This window comes from Amblyraja radiata, chromosome 33 (genome assembly GCF_010909765.2).
Source record: "Amblyraja radiata isolate CabotCenter1 chromosome 33, sAmbRad1.1.pri, whole genome shotgun sequence".
Lineage (NCBI taxonomy): Eukaryota > Metazoa > Chordata > Chondrichthyes > Rajiformes > Rajidae > Amblyraja > Amblyraja radiata.
This window is the reverse complement of record NC_045988.1, coordinates 29,325,937-29,343,845: the sequence shown is the minus strand read 5'-3', so window position 1 is coordinate 29,343,845 and position 17,909 is coordinate 29,325,937. Positions and strand designations below refer to the sequence as shown.

General features: G+C 47.0%; 1 protein-coding gene across 6 annotated transcripts in view; it reads right to left on the bottom strand.

The window, feature by feature from the left end:
- The window catches only part of arhgap32 (Rho GTPase activating protein 32), a 539,690-nt gene that overhangs the window by 101,214 nt on the left and 420,567 nt on the right, over positions 1-17,909 (bottom strand). For all 6 annotated transcript variants that reach the window (XR_004416763.1, XM_033049880.1, XM_033049882.1 and 3 more), the window contains one exon: positions 16,148-16,297. Coding sequence is in view for 5 of the 6 variants with exons in the window: in XM_033049880.1 (XP_032905771.1) it covers positions 16,148-16,297 (150 nt within the window). In the remaining variant the exon portion in view is untranslated. The remainder of the gene's footprint in view (positions 1-16,147; positions 16,298-17,909) is intronic.

Here is a 17,909-nt window from a genome sequence, read left to right as displayed (position 1 = left end):
GAGGGCCAGAGCTATAGGGAAAGGTTGAGTAGGCTGGGACTCTATTTCATGGAGCACGGGAGAGTCTAATAGAGGTGTATAAAATCATGATTTGAATAGATATGGTTGAGTCTTTTGCCCAGAGTAAGTGAATCGAGGAGCAGAGGACATAAGTTTAAGGTGAACGGCAAAAGATTTAATAGGAATCTGAGGGGTATGTTTTTCACACAAAGGGTGGTAGGTGTATGGAACAAGCTGCCAGAGGAGGTAGTTGAGGCGGGGACTATCGCAACATTTAAGAAACAGTTAGACAGGTACATGGATAGGACAGGTTCGGAGGGATATGGATCATACGTGGGTAGGTGGGACCAGTGCAGATGGGACATGCTGGGCCGAAGGGCCTGTTTCCACACTGTATCACTCTATGGCTCTATCTTTCCCTCTCAAACACATTCTCCTGCCTTCTCCCCATTACCTCTGACACCCGTATCAACCAAGAATCTATCAATCTCCTCCTGAAAAATGTCCATTGGCTTGACCTCCACAGCTGTCTATGGCAATGAATTCCACAGTTCACCACCCTCTGACTTAAGAAATTCCAGCTCATCTCCTTCCTAAAGGAATGTCTTTTAATTCCGAGGCTGTGGCCACTGGTCCTAGACTCTCCCACTAGTGGAAACATCCTCTCCACATCCACTCCATCCAGGTTTTTACCAGGCTGGGACGGACTGCAACAGCTTCGCACCATGTCCCAAAGCTTGTGTCCTGTCCTGCATCACCCAAGGCAGCAGAGACATTATAGGAGAGGGCAAACACCGTAACAAAGTAGCTCACGGTTTGGGTAACATTCAGGAATGTCTATGCATGTCACATCATGAATATTACTGAAGAATGGTCTTGACCCGAAATATAATCTCCAGAGATGCTGCCTGACTCACTGAGTTACTCCAGCACTCTGTGACATGTCATCTATCAATGTTCTCCAGAGATGCTGCCTGACCCGCTGAGTTACTCCAGCACTCTGTGAAACGTCGCCTATTCATATTCTCCGCAGATGCTGCCTGACCCACTGAGTTACTCCAGCACTTTGTGTCTATTTTCCCTTCACCCATCTGCCCAAGCCCACTTTCCCCCCTCCTTTCCTATGTTCCTTTCCACCCATAAACCTCTCTCTGCCTTTACATTGCACTCCTCTTTCAAATCTGCTCTACTTATCTACATGCATTTTTCTTCTTAACTTTTTAGTCATAGAATGATGCAGTGTGGAAACAGGCCCTTCAGCCCAACTTGCCCACACCGGCCAACATGTCCCATCTAAACTAGTCCCATTCACACGCGTTTGGCCCATATATCCATCTAAATCGGTCCTATCCATGTACGTGTCCAAATGTCTCTTAAACATTAACTACCTCCTCTGGCAGCTCGTTCCATACACCCAGCACCCTTTGTGTGAAAAAGTTACCTCTCAGATTCCTGTTAATTTCTGAAATATTGGTCATAAATTTGGTGCAAAATGCTCCAAAATAAGGCTCAGAATGCATCAGAGAGCATCTAAAACCCCAGACCCCTGGCATCGAGGGACTTCACGCTTCGCGCTCATGATGTGCGCAGCTCGCACACTATTTCACATTCAATTTTTTGTAATCCTGTCATGGAAAGCTTCGTACGGGCCTGCTGTGGGTGTGACCTTTCTAAAGTATCCTTCCTCTGTTTGTCTGAAACCTAGATCACCTATCTTCAACAGCACCATCTCATTCCTCAGCAGGACAGGACTTCCTTCAACTGGCTTTATTCCCATTGCTCTTGCTGAACATATATAACACTGCCCCGTTCTTTCCAATCATGGATCTTTAGCTCTCAAGTTCTCTCCCTTCTTGTCTGTACTATGCCCTACAGTGACACTGAGAAAAACACAAATGTCCAGATCTTGCTGGCAGAGCCGCTGTGGGCATTCGCCTTCACTCTCTCTCTCCCCAGACTAATCTTAATCTGATACGGAGGGTTTACCTTGAGTCCTGATCCACCAAGCATATGGTGAGAAATCCCACATCCCTCAAAAAAAAACTTGTAAGGCCCCAAGTCCCAAATACAGTTAAGTGAAAAATGTTTTTTCCCCGATAATGGAGATGTCTAACACCAAAGGGCATCAGTTTAAGGGAAGGAGAAAGAAGATTAGTGGAGATCTGAGGAAAATATCTTCCACCAGAGGGTGGTTGCAATCTGGAACACAGGTTCTTTCTCAATTGGCAAATATGTGAGTGAACACTTGAGTTGTCAAGGCACAGATTGCTGCGGTCCAATACTGGTAAACGGGACGAATATCGATGGTCGGCGTGGATGAGGTGGGCAAAAGTTCTATTTATGTGTTGTAAGACTACGACTTATGACATCTACAACTTCCCCTTTCTCCGCAGCTCATGCTTCTTCTTAGGGTTGTTACTCTTTCCTTTATAATGAAACAAAATGTGAATTCTCCAGATTCACTTTCTACAGGACTAAGCTCGCATGAATAACTTCTGATAATACCAATGGAAACTCTTACTTTTAGCTTTCATATTACTACTTTTATTTTATTCTGCATTGAAATTTTTTCTTCATAATCATCTAGTCACTCTTTACCGTTTTTTAGATTTTGTCCAATCTTCCGAGCTACTGATCATCGTGTATTTTCTTTAAGTTTAATATATCTTTAACATTTTTAGTTAGCCACTAATGATGGGACGTTCCATGACAATTTTCCATTCTCATTGGAACATATCTTTTTGGTGTGTTCCAGAACATATGCAAGGTGACTCACCACCATCTTCTTGGAGTTAGGGGTGGGAAATAAAATTCTGGCTCTGCCTTTGATGCCCACACACCAAGCATTAATTAAAAAAATATGAGCGCTGTCCGCTTTGAAAAACAGCTGTTGAACATTAAACTCCTAGTTTTAGCTTGCTTCAGTTTAATACCTGAACTATATTCCTGTAACCCAGGGATAGGCTTGATAGGCAGACAGTTTTCTTTGGAGTGTAGGAGTGATCTTGTTAAAGTATACAAAAATCACAAGGGCATGGATAAAGTGAACCCTCACAATTTTCTTCCAAGAGTGAAGGATTCTAAAACTAGAGCGCATAGCCTTAAAGTACGAGGGGAGAGGGACCTAGGTGGCACTTTTCGCAGGGGATAATCTGTATTTAGAATGAGCTGCCTGAGGAAGCACTGAAGAGGAAACAATTATGGCTAGGATATATGGATATATGGATATATGGACAGTTCACACACTTAGAATTGAAGGAATTATGGAGCTAAAAGTTTAAGATCAAAGAGGAAATTGAACAAGAAAATGAGAAATTTAATTTCAACATGCGGCTGGATCAATAAAATTTCAAATAAGTCAAAACGTATAGAAAGGTTCAGCCTCAGATAAGTTGCAAGATCATTTAGTCCATGATAGGATAACGTTGTGATGTTGAGGATATGGATTACCAGCTCGAGGGCGGCACAGCGGTAGAGTTGCTGTCTTACAGTGGCGCAGCGGTAGTTGCTGCCTTATGCGGCTTTTTCACGGGGCGACTTGACGCAAGATGTAACCAGAGTGAAGTGGTCGTGGTCTAGCACGATATCACACGATATAACGGGGGGTAGATAAAGAGATCCCACAGTACTCGGCATTTCTGTTATTTGTGCGAGTGACTTGTCCGTCTCCCGAGCTTTCCCGTTATATCTTGAATGAACATTGTGAAGTGTTGTTAAATCATCACGTGGCACAAATGATGTCACTTTTTTTTCACACACTATAAATATCCTCCCTTGGTTGAATTGGCTCATTTGGAGACATGTTTTACTGTGTATGTGGGAGACACAGATGGACTGAGCACAGTACCTCGGTCTTACTGTGTGTGGGAGAGGGGGAGAAAGAGGCGTACACTCACAGAGGCAGAGTCTCTCAGCCTGTGTAAGAGGGAGGGAGGGAGAGAGAGAGAGAGGCACACACAATGTGGATGTGAAATCTCACCTGCCTGTTTCAGTGACAGACACCCGCCGCCAGTAAATGAAGACTGTAAAACTGGGACCCTGGTTCTGGACTCCCCCAACATCGGGAACATTCTTCCTGCATCTAGCCTGTCCAATCCCGCAGATACTGATTAGACCGGTATCTATTTATTTACTTTATTAATGATTTCAATTAAATATTGGGAACATCAGGCCGCAAACGTTATTTCTTGAGTGTTAGTGCTGGACTTTGACTCGGCCTTCCTAGTTAGCCGGCGCCTGAGATTGAGCCAAGCAATGTCCAGACCTGACTTCAACACAAAGTGATGGAGGAACTCAAAGGGTCAGGCTCGTCCAACGCTCTGTGTTTTGCTCGTGATTCCTGCATCTGCAGTTCCTCGTGTCTACAGACCAGAGTTGCCACTTGACTCCGAGATGACCATCACAGAGTATACGGAAGATATACACGAAATGCTGGAGTAACACAGCGGGACGGGCAGCATCTCTGGAGAGAAGGAATGTGTGACGTTTCGGTTCGAGACCCTTCTTCAGAGTCTCGTCCCGAAACGTCACCCATTCCTTTTATCCAGATGCTGCCCGTCCAGTATTTTATGTCTGTCTCCAGTATTACTGTGTCTATCATCGGCGCAAACCAACATCTACAGTTCTTCCCGACACATTAGAGGATACCGTCTCGCCGTCACTCGGATTACCCGCTTCATTTCCATAACGTTGCCACCTCTGTTTACTTTGCTTACTGAAGCCTGATCCTTGTCACACCCAGTGCTCTATCGCCCAGCCTCTCATCTTTCAATCGGGTTCGGCCAGGAAGGAACTGCAGATGCTGGATTAAAACGAAGATAGACACAACATGTAGCTCAGCGGGACAAGCAGCATATCTGTCCTCGCGGCCTACCAGCGGGTCCTGGAGCGACGTTTCCCTGAGGGGACCTGGCCAGAACATCGGCTTTGGTGGCGGCGCAGAACGTCGGCGTTGGCGGCGGCGGCGCAGAACATCGGCTTTGGCGGCAGTGCAGCGCTGGAGCGCTATTGCGGAGCGGGTGATGCCTTTCCTGGGTCGCCGCGCTGGGACTCCAGCATGTTTGGTACCGCCGAGGAAAACATCGTGGAGCTGCGGTTCTGCGGAGCGGCCAGCTGCGACGTTTGAACTTACATCTCGCCGAGATCACCAGTGTGCGGAGCTCCGTCTGGCGTGGTCTGTTGGCTTGGAAGCCGCAGGCTCCGGTGGGAAGGCGGCCGTTCCTGGCACCCCAAGCTGCTGGGGGTTCTCCCGACGCCGGAGTACCATCACCCGGCGAGAACATCGGGCGCCGTGGCGGCGACCTCAATAGGCCCGTCTATGGGTGGACAAGAGGATGGGGACTGGACTTTGTGCCTTCCCCCACAGTGGGAATCACTGTGGGGGGATGTTTTGGTGTTGAATTTCTTTATGAATACTGTGTTGTATTTTTATTAGTGTGCTGCAAGGACATCAGAATTTCCCCTGAATAAGGGGATTAATAAAGTATTTATCTATCTATCAGAAGGGTCTCGACCCGAAATGTCACCCATTCCTTCTCCCCAGAGATGCTGCCTGCCGTCGAGTTACTCCAGCATTCTCTTTAAACCGGCATCTGCTGTTCCTTCCGACACATGCACAAGAAATAGGCAACATTTCGGGCCGAAACGTTGCCTATTTCCTTCGTTCCATAGATGCTGCTGCACCCGCTGAGTTTCTCCAGCATTTGTGTGTGTGGGTGGGAGTTGGGGGGGGGGGGGGGGGGGGGGATTCGAATCGGAACCCTTCTTCAGACATCCTAATCGGAATTGAGTCTGAAGATGTGTCTCGTCCCGAAACATCACCTATTTTTCTCCAGAGATGCTGCTTGACTCGCTGAGTTACTCCAGCTTTTTGTGTCTGTCTTCGATTTAAACCAGCATGTGCAGTTCACTCCTTACACGGGTCTCTGGAGAACATTGATAGGTAGCGTTCCGGACTCTGCTTCGGAAAGGCATCGATCGCTAGTCGGCGAGGACTCCGAGCTGTATCTCTCAAAGAAGTAGATGTGAAAAATTTCTCACAGACCCTAAAATGCGGGACCTTTCAGCAAAGTCCCTTTTAAAGATTCTTGAATCTCATTAACATAACTCATGAATAAGTTGATGTCCATATGCGGATGCAAATCTTTATTTTTTAAATTCAATCCCACAGAAGACAATATTTACTCACCTTCTGTCCCCTCTGTCCAGCTTCCGGGTTCACCGTTCGCAGGAGTTCCCACGGTAACCGCAAGAGTTATTGCGGATATCGCACGGATATCGCACTGGCCACTATGTTCATACAATGTTGCAATGCTCAACCACAAGTGTACAAGTCACTCTTGGAGAAATTCAAACTTGCTTGAATTTTCTCCCGAGTCACCAAGTTACACGATTACCTGCCGTTAGCGCCACGGTGGTCCACGAATGCCGTACTGTTATCGCACGAGGTTCCCACGATGTTAAACTCTGGTTAACTCTTGCGTCAAGTCGCCCCGTGAAAAAGTCCCATTACAGTGGCGCAGCGGTAATAATAATAATAATACATTTTATTTATGGGCGCCTTTCAAAAGTCTCAAGGACACCTTACAGAATTTAACAAGAGTAAAAAACATATAATCGGAGTAAAATAAATAATAAAGACATCACCAATACACAAATTAAAGACAGAATTCGATCCAAAGACAAAAAAAATCAAAAACACAATGTGTAGAGTTGCTGCCTTACAGTGGCGCAGCGGTAGAGTTGCTGCCTTACAGCGCCAGAGACCCAGGTTCACTCATAATAAGATTACTCCTCTCCAAGCAAAATAAACACAACCTATCCAGACTCTCCTTATAACTGAAACATTCTAGCTCCACAACATCCTACTCAATCTACACCTCAGACACTCTCCGTCGTCTGCGAGCATTCCGCTCTCTAGGCCCCCATCCCCTCATCTTCACCATAGATGTCCAGTCACTCTACAGCTCTATCCCCCACCAGGAGGGTCTCAAAGCCCTCCGGTTCTTCCTCGACCGGAGAACCAACCAATCCCCGTCTACTGACACTCTCCTCAGCAAAGCGGAGCTGGTCCTTACCCTTAATAACTTTTCGTTTGACTCCTCCCATTTCCTACAAATACAAGGCGTAGCTATGGGCACGCGCATGGGCCCCAGCTACGCCTGCCTCTTTGTAGGGTATGTCGAACAATCCTTGTTCGAGATGTACCAGGGCCCCATCCCCGACCTCTACCTCCGCTACATCGACGACTGCATTGGTGCTACCTCCTGCACCCACACACAACTCACTGACTTCATCCACTTCACCACTAACTTCCATCCAGCACTCAAATACACCTGGACCATTTCCGACACTTCCCTACCATTTCTTGACCTCAGTATCTCCATCCCAGGTGATAGACTTCTGACCGACATCCACTATAAACTCACTGACTCCCATGGCTAACTAGACTACACTTCTTCCCACCCTGCTTCCTGTAAGGACTCCATCCCCAACTCCCAATTCCTCCGTCTACGCCGTATCTGCTCCCAGGATGAGGTGTTCCACACCAGGGCATCGGAAATGTCCTAATTCTTCAGGGAACAGGGGTTCCCCTCCCCTACTATAGAAGAGGCTCTCACCAGGGTCTCTTCCATACCCCGTAACACTGCTCTCTCTCCCCATCCCCCCACTCGTAACAAGGGCAGAGTCCCCCTAGTCCTCACCTTTCACCCCACTAGCCGGCACATACAACAAATAGTCCTCCGTCATTTTCACCACCTCCAACGCAACCCCACCACTCGCCACATCTTCCCATCTCCCCCCCTTTCTGCTTTCCACAAAAACTGCTCCCTCCGTAACTCCCTGGTCAATTCTTCCCTTCCCACCCGCACCACCCCCTCCCCGGGCACTTTCCCTTGCAACCGCAAGAGATGCTACACTTGTCGCTTCACCTCCCCCGTCCACTCCATTCAAGGACACAAGCAGTCGTTCCAGGTGCGACAGAGGTTCACCTGCCCCTCCTCCAACCTCATCTATTGCATCCGCTGCTCTAGATGTCAGCTGATCTACATCGGTGAGACCAAGCATAGGCTTGTCGATCGTTTCGCCGAACACCTACGCACGGTCTGCAATAACCAATCTGATCTCCCGGTGGCTCAGCACTTCAACTCCCCCTCCCATTCTGAATCCAACCTTTCTGTCCTGGGCCTCCTCTATGGCCAGAGTGAGCACCACCGGAAATTGGAGGAGCAGCACCTCACCTTGGGCAGTTTACACCCAGCGTCATGAACATTGACTTCTCCAATTTCCGATAGCCCTTGCTATCTCCTCCCCTTCTCAGCTCTCCCTCTACCCTCTGGCTCCTCCTCTTCCTTTCTTCTTCCCGCACCCGCGCCCCCCCCCTACATCAGTCTGAAGAAGGGTTTCGGCCCGAAACGTTGCGTATCTCCTTCGCTCCATAGATGCTGCCGCACCCGCTGAGTTTCTCCAGCACTTTTGTCTACCTTTGATTTTCCAGCATCTACAGTTCCTTCATAAACATCCTGCTCAATCTACTCTGCACTCTCTGCAGTTTACCCTCCTATAAAATGATAACTTGAATTGCACCCAATGCACCATTGCCCTCTTGACATCCACGTTCCTTACATTTGATGTCCTTATCCTTCATCCTGATGGAACAAGTTGGCTCTGAACTTAAAAAGATTCCCAGTTCGATTGTAAATTTACTGGCATCTTCTCCCAGCCTATAGTTACTAGATTGAAATTGAAATTGGCCCTTCCCGAAATTCTTGCAGTGAACGAAATCTTCGCGCGCCAACGGCCTGTCGCGTAACGGCCAAAGTGGGACAGGCCCAAGACCCTGGTGCGGCACAACGTCTCACCTCCAACAGCAGCAGAAGCAGGCAAACGATCGCCAAACTCGGCCTGGGACTCACGGCCGTTGCGGTCCGGATCCGCCCCCACTCCTACTCCCAGAGCGGGGCCAAGAAAATTGAAGATAGACACAAAATGCAGGAGTAACTCAGCGGGACTGGCAGCATCTCCGGAGAGAAGCAATGGGTGACGTTTCAGGTCAAGATCCTTCTTTTCAGACTGAAGATGAGTCTCAACACGAAACATCACCCATTCCTTCTCTCCAGAGATGCTGCTGGTCGGTCCCCGCAGAGTTACTCCAGCTTTGTGTCCATCTTCAAATGACGTCACGCACTCCAGACGGCTGTGCGTACGCATGTAATCGCGCCCGAACTTCGCTCGACCGTCTCGGCTCAACGCGACCACGAGGGCGCGTAATTTGCGTGTCAAAGACATGTAAGTGGGACAGGCCCTTGAATCACTGTTCCCAAAATGCTAATCACACAACTAGCCAGGCGGCATTCACCAAGTTGAGGTTCCCATTAACACATTCCTCGTTTTACCATTCCTATTATAATGATATAATGATTATACCATTTACCATCCCATTAACGCATTCATCGTTTTACCATTAGAATCAATCAAGTTATTAGTCAGCAATGTAGAGAGGCTTACTTAAAAATCATGTGAAAATGCAATGGGCACTTTTCTTTCGTGTGAAGTGGGCCTTCAGGATTAAGGACATGTTATTCCCACTTGATTCTGTCAGTTTTGGGGTGACCAACGAGCCAATTGTTGGAACCATAAACTCTTGCACAGACAGTGCAGGAAGTACCTGTTAGCATGGCAGGTGGATAGCCTGCGAGGTGATGAACTCTTTCTGCCCTTTACATTGGGCTTCATCACATTTGTTACATGGGCTCCAGGTCTGTAATACCACCCTGAATGCTCCTTCTCCATTTTGAGCAGTCAAGGACAAGGCATTCCCAAGAAAGAGTAGGGTGTTGCATTCCTTCAAGGAGGCTTTGAGACTAAACTTGACCCTCTTCCTTTATCCATCTGGCAAACATTTCCCATGACTGTCTGCAGAGTATATGGATGGTTTCAAACTTTGGTGCCAGGAATTGGAATGACATGGTCTGCCAAACACAACTAAGGCATCGACCATGCCCGCTTTGAACGTAAGGTCGGGGGAATGACGTCACCCACCCTGGCAGTCTCGGTTTCACCTGTACCGATGGTCACTGTCACAGATGTACGGTGGGCGGCGCGACTCTCGTCAGCAGCGGCCTCTGCAGTCCGTCTGCGTTTTTATTATTTTATGTCTATGTTTTTATGTAGTTTTTGTTATTTTTTGTTGGGGTATGTGTGTGGGGGGGGGGGGGGGGGTGGGAGGGAGGGGGTAACTTTTAAATCTCTCCCTGCACGGGAGACCCGACCTTTTCTTTGTCGGGTCTCCGTTGTCGTTGGGGCTGCAACGAGGAGTGGCCTCCAACAGGAAGACCGGGGGCTCTGGTGCCGACTACTCACCTCACCGTCGCGGAGCTGGCCGAGTCCAGAGCGGGTGGAGCGGTGGTGGAGCGCTGCTGCGGCCCGACCCCCGGATATTCTGAGGCTGCAACTGCGGGTCTGGAGGACGGCGGCACCGGGAGCCCGCGGGTCCCTGGAGGGAGACCGCTTTTCAGGGCTACCGCAACGGCGACTTCTCCTGCCCGAGTTGCGGGGTTGAAGAGCTCCTGGAGCGGGGCCTTACATCATCGCCCCGCGCGGCTTGGAATGGCTGCGGGACTCTGCGAGCGCACGCCGGGGGCTCTAACACCAAGAACCCGGTGTGCGACCTTGCATCACCCGGCGTGGCTTTAATGGCCGCAGGACAATTCGCCATCGCCCGCCGGGGGCTTTGACTTTGACTCTGACATCAGGGGGGGGAGAGTGCAGTGGAGAGATAAGTTTTTTTGGCCTTCCATCACAGCAATGTGATGGATGTTTATGTAAATTATGTTGTGTCTTGGGTCTATTTGTTTGTAATGTATGGCTGCAGAAACGTCATTTCGTTTGGACCTCAAGGGGTCCAAATGACAAATAAATTGTATCGTATCGTATCGTATGTCAGACTGGCTGTACTGACAGTGACAGTGGCCGTCCTGACTGCTCACGTCATCAGGACCTGCATCTTTAACCTCACTCTACTCCACCTGCTTTAAAAAAGGACTACTAACATCCCATTACCAAAGAAAAGCAAGGCAGTGTGCCTTAATGACTACCAATCAGTGGCTCTGACATCTATACCTGGCTTATCCAATATCTCCAAATGATATCAAAGCTAATATCATCGAAGACCGACACCACCCTGGCCACCCTCTCATCTGGTTGCTATCGTCAGGAAGGTGATACAGGATCCTAGTGTCAAGGATAGATTATTTCCGTCACCCATTGGCCTCTTGAACTACACGGCTCAACCTGTCAGATGTTGCTTTACCCTCAAACATCTGCTTCCAAACTTCTTTTGTCGGGTATGCTCTTGCACCACTGAAATAAACCGTCCCAATTTAGGGCCTAAAAGTGAGGACAAACTTTATCTCTTTCCAGAACTACCTTGAAATGCACAGAATTGTAGTTACTGTACTCAAAGTCTTCCTAAGATAAGGTCGAGTACTATCCCATCTCTAGCAGGACAATCTGCATGTAGTTTCAAAAAATTATCTTGGGCAAACTTAAATACTGTCTCATCCAAGCCCCTTGCATAAAAATAATCCCCGTCAATATTGCTTGCAAATCTGCTCCTCTAATTCCTGCTCACTATTGGGAGATCTATAGTATATGTTTAAGATTGTGAGTGTCACTCTCTTATTCCTATATTTTACAAATATGACTTTATTGGATGACATCTCCAGGATATCCTCAAAGTACTGATGTGATGTTCTCCCTGTGTGACCCGACCCCTCCTTGACCTTTGCATGTTCTATACCCTAGAACATTTCATTGCCAATCCCGCCCTTCTCTGAACCATGTTTCTGTGCTTGCAGTAGTTATAGTTATATAGATGGACGGTATATATAGTTATCTACAGGCCCCCAAACAGTAGCCTGGATATAGGGTGCAAGTTGAATCAAGAGTTAAAATTGGCATGTCGCAAGGGTAATGCTACGGTTGTTATGGGAGATTTCAACATGCAGGTAGACTGGGAAAATCAGGTTGGTACTGGACCCCAAGAAAGGGAGTTTGTGGAGTGCCCCCATGATGGATTCTTAGAGCAGCTTGTACTGGAGCCTACCAGGGAGAAGGCAATTCTGGATTTAGTGTTGTGTAATGAACCTGATTTGAGAAGAGAACAAGGTGAAGGAGCCATTAGGAGGTAGTGACCATAATATGATGTTTTAATCTACAATTTGAGTGGGAGAAGGGAAAATCGGAAGTGTCCGTATTACAATTAAACAATGGGGACTATGGAGCCATGAGGGAGGAGCTGGCCAAAGTTGACTGGAAAGATACCCTAGCAGGGATGACAGTGGAACAACAATGGCAGGTATTTCTGGGAATAATTCAGAATGTGCAGGATCAGTTCATTCCAAAGAGGAAGAAAGATTCCAAGGTAAGGGGCGATCGTGGCTGACAAGGGAAGTCAGGGACAGTATAAAAATAAAAGAGAATAAGTATAACATAGGAAACTTTTAAAGAGCAACAGAAGATAACAAAAAGGCAATACGGGGAGAAAAGGTGAGGTGCGAAGGTAAGCTAGCCAAGAATATAAAGGAGGATAGTAAAAGCTTTTTTAGGTACGTGAAGAGGAAAACATTATTTAAGACCAAAGTTGGACCCTTGAAGACTGAAACAGGTGAATTTATTATGGGGAACAAGGAAATGGCAGACGAGTTGAACAGGTACTTTGGATCCGTCTTCACTATGGAAGACACAAACAATCTCTCTGTACTAGTGGCCAGAGGATCTAGGGTGACTGAGGAACTGAAGGAAATCCACATTAGGCAGGAAATGGTGTTGGGTAGACTGATGGGACTGCAGGCTGATAAATCCCCAGGGCCTGATGGTCTACATCCCAGAGTATTAAGGAGGGTAGACAAAAATGCTGGAGAAACTCAACGGGTGAGGCAGCATCCATGGAGCGAAGGAAATAGGCAACATTTTGGGTCGAGACCCTTCTTCAGACTGAAGAACTGTATTTAAGGAAGTGGCTCTAGATATCGTGGATGCATTGGTGATCAATTTTCCAATGTTCTGTAGTTTCAGGATCAGTTCCTGTGGATTGGTGGGGAGCTAATGTTATCCCACTCTTTAAGAAGGCGGGAAAGAGAAAACAGGAAATTATAGACCAGTTAGCTAGTGGTGGGGAAGATGCTGGAGTCCATCATAAAAGATGAAATAGCGGCCTATTTGGATAGCAGTAACAGGATCGGTCCGAGTCAGCATGGATTTACGAAGGGGAAATCATGCTTGACTAATCGTCTGGAATTTTTTGAGGATGTAACTAGGGAAATTGACGAGGGAGAGCCAGTGGATGTAGTGTACCTGGACTTTCAGAGAGCATTTGATAAGGTCCCACATAGGAGATTAGTGGGCAAAATTGGAGAACATGGTATTGGGGGTAGGGTACTGACATGGATAGAAAATTGGTTGGCAGACAGGAAACAAAGAGTAGGGATTAACGGGTCCCTTTCAGAATGGCAGGCAATGACAAGTGGGGTACCACTAGGCTTGGTGCTGGAACCGCAGCTATTTACAATATCCATTCATGACTTAGATGAAGGGATTAAAAGTAACATTAGCAAATTTGCAGACGACACAAAGCTGGGTGGCAGTGTGAATTGTGAGGAGGATGCTATGAGGATGCAGGGTGACGTGGACAGGTTGGGTGAGTGGGCAGGTGCATGGCAGATGCAGTTTAATGTGGATAAATGTGAGGTTATCCACTTTGATGGCAAAAACAGGAAGGCAGATTATTATCTGAATGGTGTCAAGTTAGGAAAAGGGGAAGTACAATGAGATCTGGGGTTCCTTGTTCAACTGTCACTGAAAGTAAGCATGCAGGTACAGCTGGCGGTGAAGAAAGCGAATGGCATGTTGGCCTTCATAAAAAGGGGAGTTGAGTATAGGAACAAGGTGGTCCTTCTGCAGTTGTACAGGGTCCTAGTGAGACCACACCTGGAGTATTGTGTGCAGTTTTGGTCTCCATATTTGAGGAAGGACATTCTTGCAGGAACGGGATACTAATTGTGGATGATCAGCCACAATGTGCTGGCTCGAAGGGGCGACTGGCCTACTCCTGCACCTAATGTCTATAAGCCAGTTCGGTATTCCGACTGCGCATGCACAGGTCATGGGTCGCTCGGGATAAACACTTTCAGCAGCCGTTCTGCTGCATGGGTGCAGACCTGCTTCTCGTCCCTAACCAGCCGCCTCTCACCGTCTTTCCCTGTCTCCCACTCGCATCTGCCCCCCCTCTCTCGCTGTTACACCCCGCTCTCCCCCGCTACCAGGCACCCCGCTCACTTTTTTTATTCTCGAATGACCTTCTACAAATCCCATGATTCCTGCCGTTTTTCGGAATACCGAACTGGCTTATTGTAATGTCATAATTCCAAGTGGTGATCCATGCTCTAGGTTTTTCTGATTTAGTTGTGCATCTGCTTGATACTGCCAACCCTCCCATGCTCCCTGACCTGTTTCTGTCTGCTCTGCCAACTGGACACATGGACATGCTTAATTTATCCTCGATATTTGAGTCAATCTCACAACATGCAGCACTACCACCATGCTTCTCAAGGCAAGCTAGATTAGCCAAAGCCTTCTAAAGTACTGTGAGCAAACATCCCTGCAACTGCACAGGTCCTCTTCAAGTTTTGATGCAACATGTTCTTCTGGTATTGATCCTACCTGCGCCAGAAGTGATTCCAACAATCCAAGTACCAACCAACACCCCCTCCTCCCACATGACAGGTTTAGCCATACATTCACTTGTTTTATACTCCTATTCTTACCCTCGCTAGCACGTGGCACGGGGACTAATCGTGACTTTATAACCTGAGAGGACTAGAGTTCCTGCCTTTTAACTTCTGCCTAACTCTCCAAGCTTATTTTGGAGGATCTCATCATCTTCCAACCTATGTAGTTAATACCAATGTGCGCTGCAAAATCCGCCATTCTCCCTCTCTTCAGAACGTTTCTGTGCCTAATCCAAGAGATCCCTGATCGTAGCAGCAGAGAGGTAACAGATCAATCTGGAGTCTCGCTTCAACCGTACAAGTCAGCCTCTACCTCTCACTAGTGTATCCTCCACTACTATGGTTCACTTAGACATTTTCCTCCTCTGCTGTGCAACAGCACAAACATTCAGGATTCCTCATTGCTTCAGCAAATGTGGCTGTTCCCATATCCCCCCCAATAGTATCCAAAACCTATACCCGTTTGAGGGGGAAATGACTACATTAACTCCCGCACTATCTGCCTGCATTTGCCCCTCCTGCTGATCACCTATCTATTTTCTGAACTTGTGGTGTGACTATTCATTAAACACACTATCTATAGTATGATATCATATCATACTATCTACATTCTGAAAAAAGGTCTCGACTCAACTCGACTCAAAACGCTGTGTGTCCATTTCCCTCCACAGATGCTGCCTGACCTCGAGTTCCTCCAGCAGTTTGTCTTCGACTCAGACATCTGCAGTCTCTTGTGTCTTAGATCTACAATGACGTTGTTGCTCAACAGGAAGCCAGTGCAAGTCAATGGCCACAAGACCTTCCAGATGTTGAGAAGCATCTTTGTGCACCCTCAGTAACATTTTACAAATTCTCCAGCAAACAGAAAATGTTGTTGCATTTGTTCACTTCAAATCTGATATTGATAAAAAATGTATTCAGAAATGACAGTAGATGCTGTTCTGTCGTAAGAGAGGCACAATTTCACATGACAATGAAACAAGGTTAAGGAGCTAAATAGACTGCTCCGCTTCATCTCGTACTTGTGCCGAGTTAGAAAATGAGCAACGTTTTGGCCGGGTTTAAGTTTAACTATTGCAACAGCGTGTCTCTCATCACTTTGATAAAAATAATTCTGAACTACTGATGCAACCGAGCACAACTGCCAGTTCTCTGGACTGAACGCTTCCTCAACGAGAAAGGGACACACATATTGATTAACATAATTCATCCAGATTTTAAATTAAAGGAATTATTCAGGTTGATTTGTAATTCGACAGACCTGCCTAGCATTCGTTATAGATTGCAAGACTAAGCGAGGTGGAGGTATTTCATGGAGCCCTCCCTCACTGTGCGACTGCTCTACTTGTGGTGCTTACCATCGTAACCAGAGTTGAGCAGGTGTTCGCCCAAGTCACAGCCAAACACTCGCTCCTTCAGGATTCCTCGTTGCTTCAGCTTTTGTTTGGTGGGTCGCGACTTCATGAAGGTGCGCAGGAAGGTGATCAGCTTGCCGTGCTTTTTGGAAACTGTCGAACAAAAACAAAAATAAGTCATTTAGTTCAATGGGTTAAAGATGAATCTGTACGTTTAACAAAACTACAACTCGTTCTTGCTCTGTGATAGCTGGCTCACTGCCATCCTGACATGTTGGAAGATTAAATTAATTAAAGAGCCACCAATGATTCATTGGGCCAAGGCAGTGCTTGAACATTGTTGGGTTGTACCGCTGCAGTAAAGTCTCTGTTGTAAATGTGATCTGCTTCACAGTGGGCACCTACAGCTAGAACACAATTACCACTGGGTGAGTGAGGGTCGTTGAAAGACTGCCACAGCTGCCCCTCAGGTCTGACTTAAACAGAGACTGAATGTCGCCTGAACATGAGAGCTAAACTTCCTGGATTAGCACTGGATTAAGGTGGTACTCTGAAAGCCAATGGATTGTTCTTACAAGGAACAGGAAGACATGACGTAACTGTTGCCTCTTATGCAAATGAAGCATCCCGTGTCTGCGTGCAGTAAGGCCGAGACAACATTCAGGTATGCGCTGAGAAGTAGCAGGTAACATTCACACCGCAAACAATCACTATTTACAACACGAGTTAATCTAACCACTTATCCATAATATTAAATGACATTACCATCATCAAGACTGCCACCATCAACAACCTGTGGGTCACCACGGCCCAAAAACTCAACTGGACCAACCACATCAATACTGGCCGCACGAGGAGGTCAGAGCCTGGGTATCCTGCTATGAATAACTCTCCTTCTAATATTATAAGGATTGTCCACCACCCACTAGACATAGCAAAGCATATAATAGAATACTGTCCACTTGCCTGGATGAGTGCAGTGCCATCTCAAGAAAACTCAGTACCACACAGAACAAGGCAGCCCACTTGAATGGCACCCCCTCGATACCCTAACCATAATCCCCTTCAGGGAGCTATAAACGCACTGCAAGTGTACACTTTATCTATTCCAAGAGCCAACCCTGGGACATTTGCCAGGAAGATGATCAACAATAGTTGGTGCCTGCAGGTTTCCCCACGTTGCACACTATCCTGCCTTGGGAGTAAAATTGCCATTCCTTCATTGTCACTAGGTCATGCCCCTGGAACTCCTGCCCAACACACTGTTGGAGTACCTTCATCAGGATTGCAGTGGTTCAAGGCACTAGCTCACCACCAATCGCTGAAGGGATTTCAGGATACAATCCCATATCCCACAAATAAATCCTGACGCTTGATACATCAAGGGTGGATGGTGTCCAAAGTACACTATAATAATCTGAGCATTTTGTGCATTGCGGCAGTAGCAGGAAAGGCCTGGGAAAAACACACACATCATTTGTTGAGTTTGAGTGATACATGGTACATCTCATATGAATTCTCAAGTGGAAGGAATTTCTGTTCCCACCATGTTTGAAGTAATTTTTCTCCCCTTTGGATTAGTGCTGCTGGCAATTCAGAAGATGAATGAGTGATCTTGGACCTCTTCACACTGTGACAATTGCACCAGGTAGACAAACCCACTGCAGCCTCCAGAAATAAAGGGTAGGCTTTATCAATGCAGACGTATAATTGTGCTTTTTCTATTAAAAAGAACTGCATTCTCATTCCCATTAGACAACAGGTG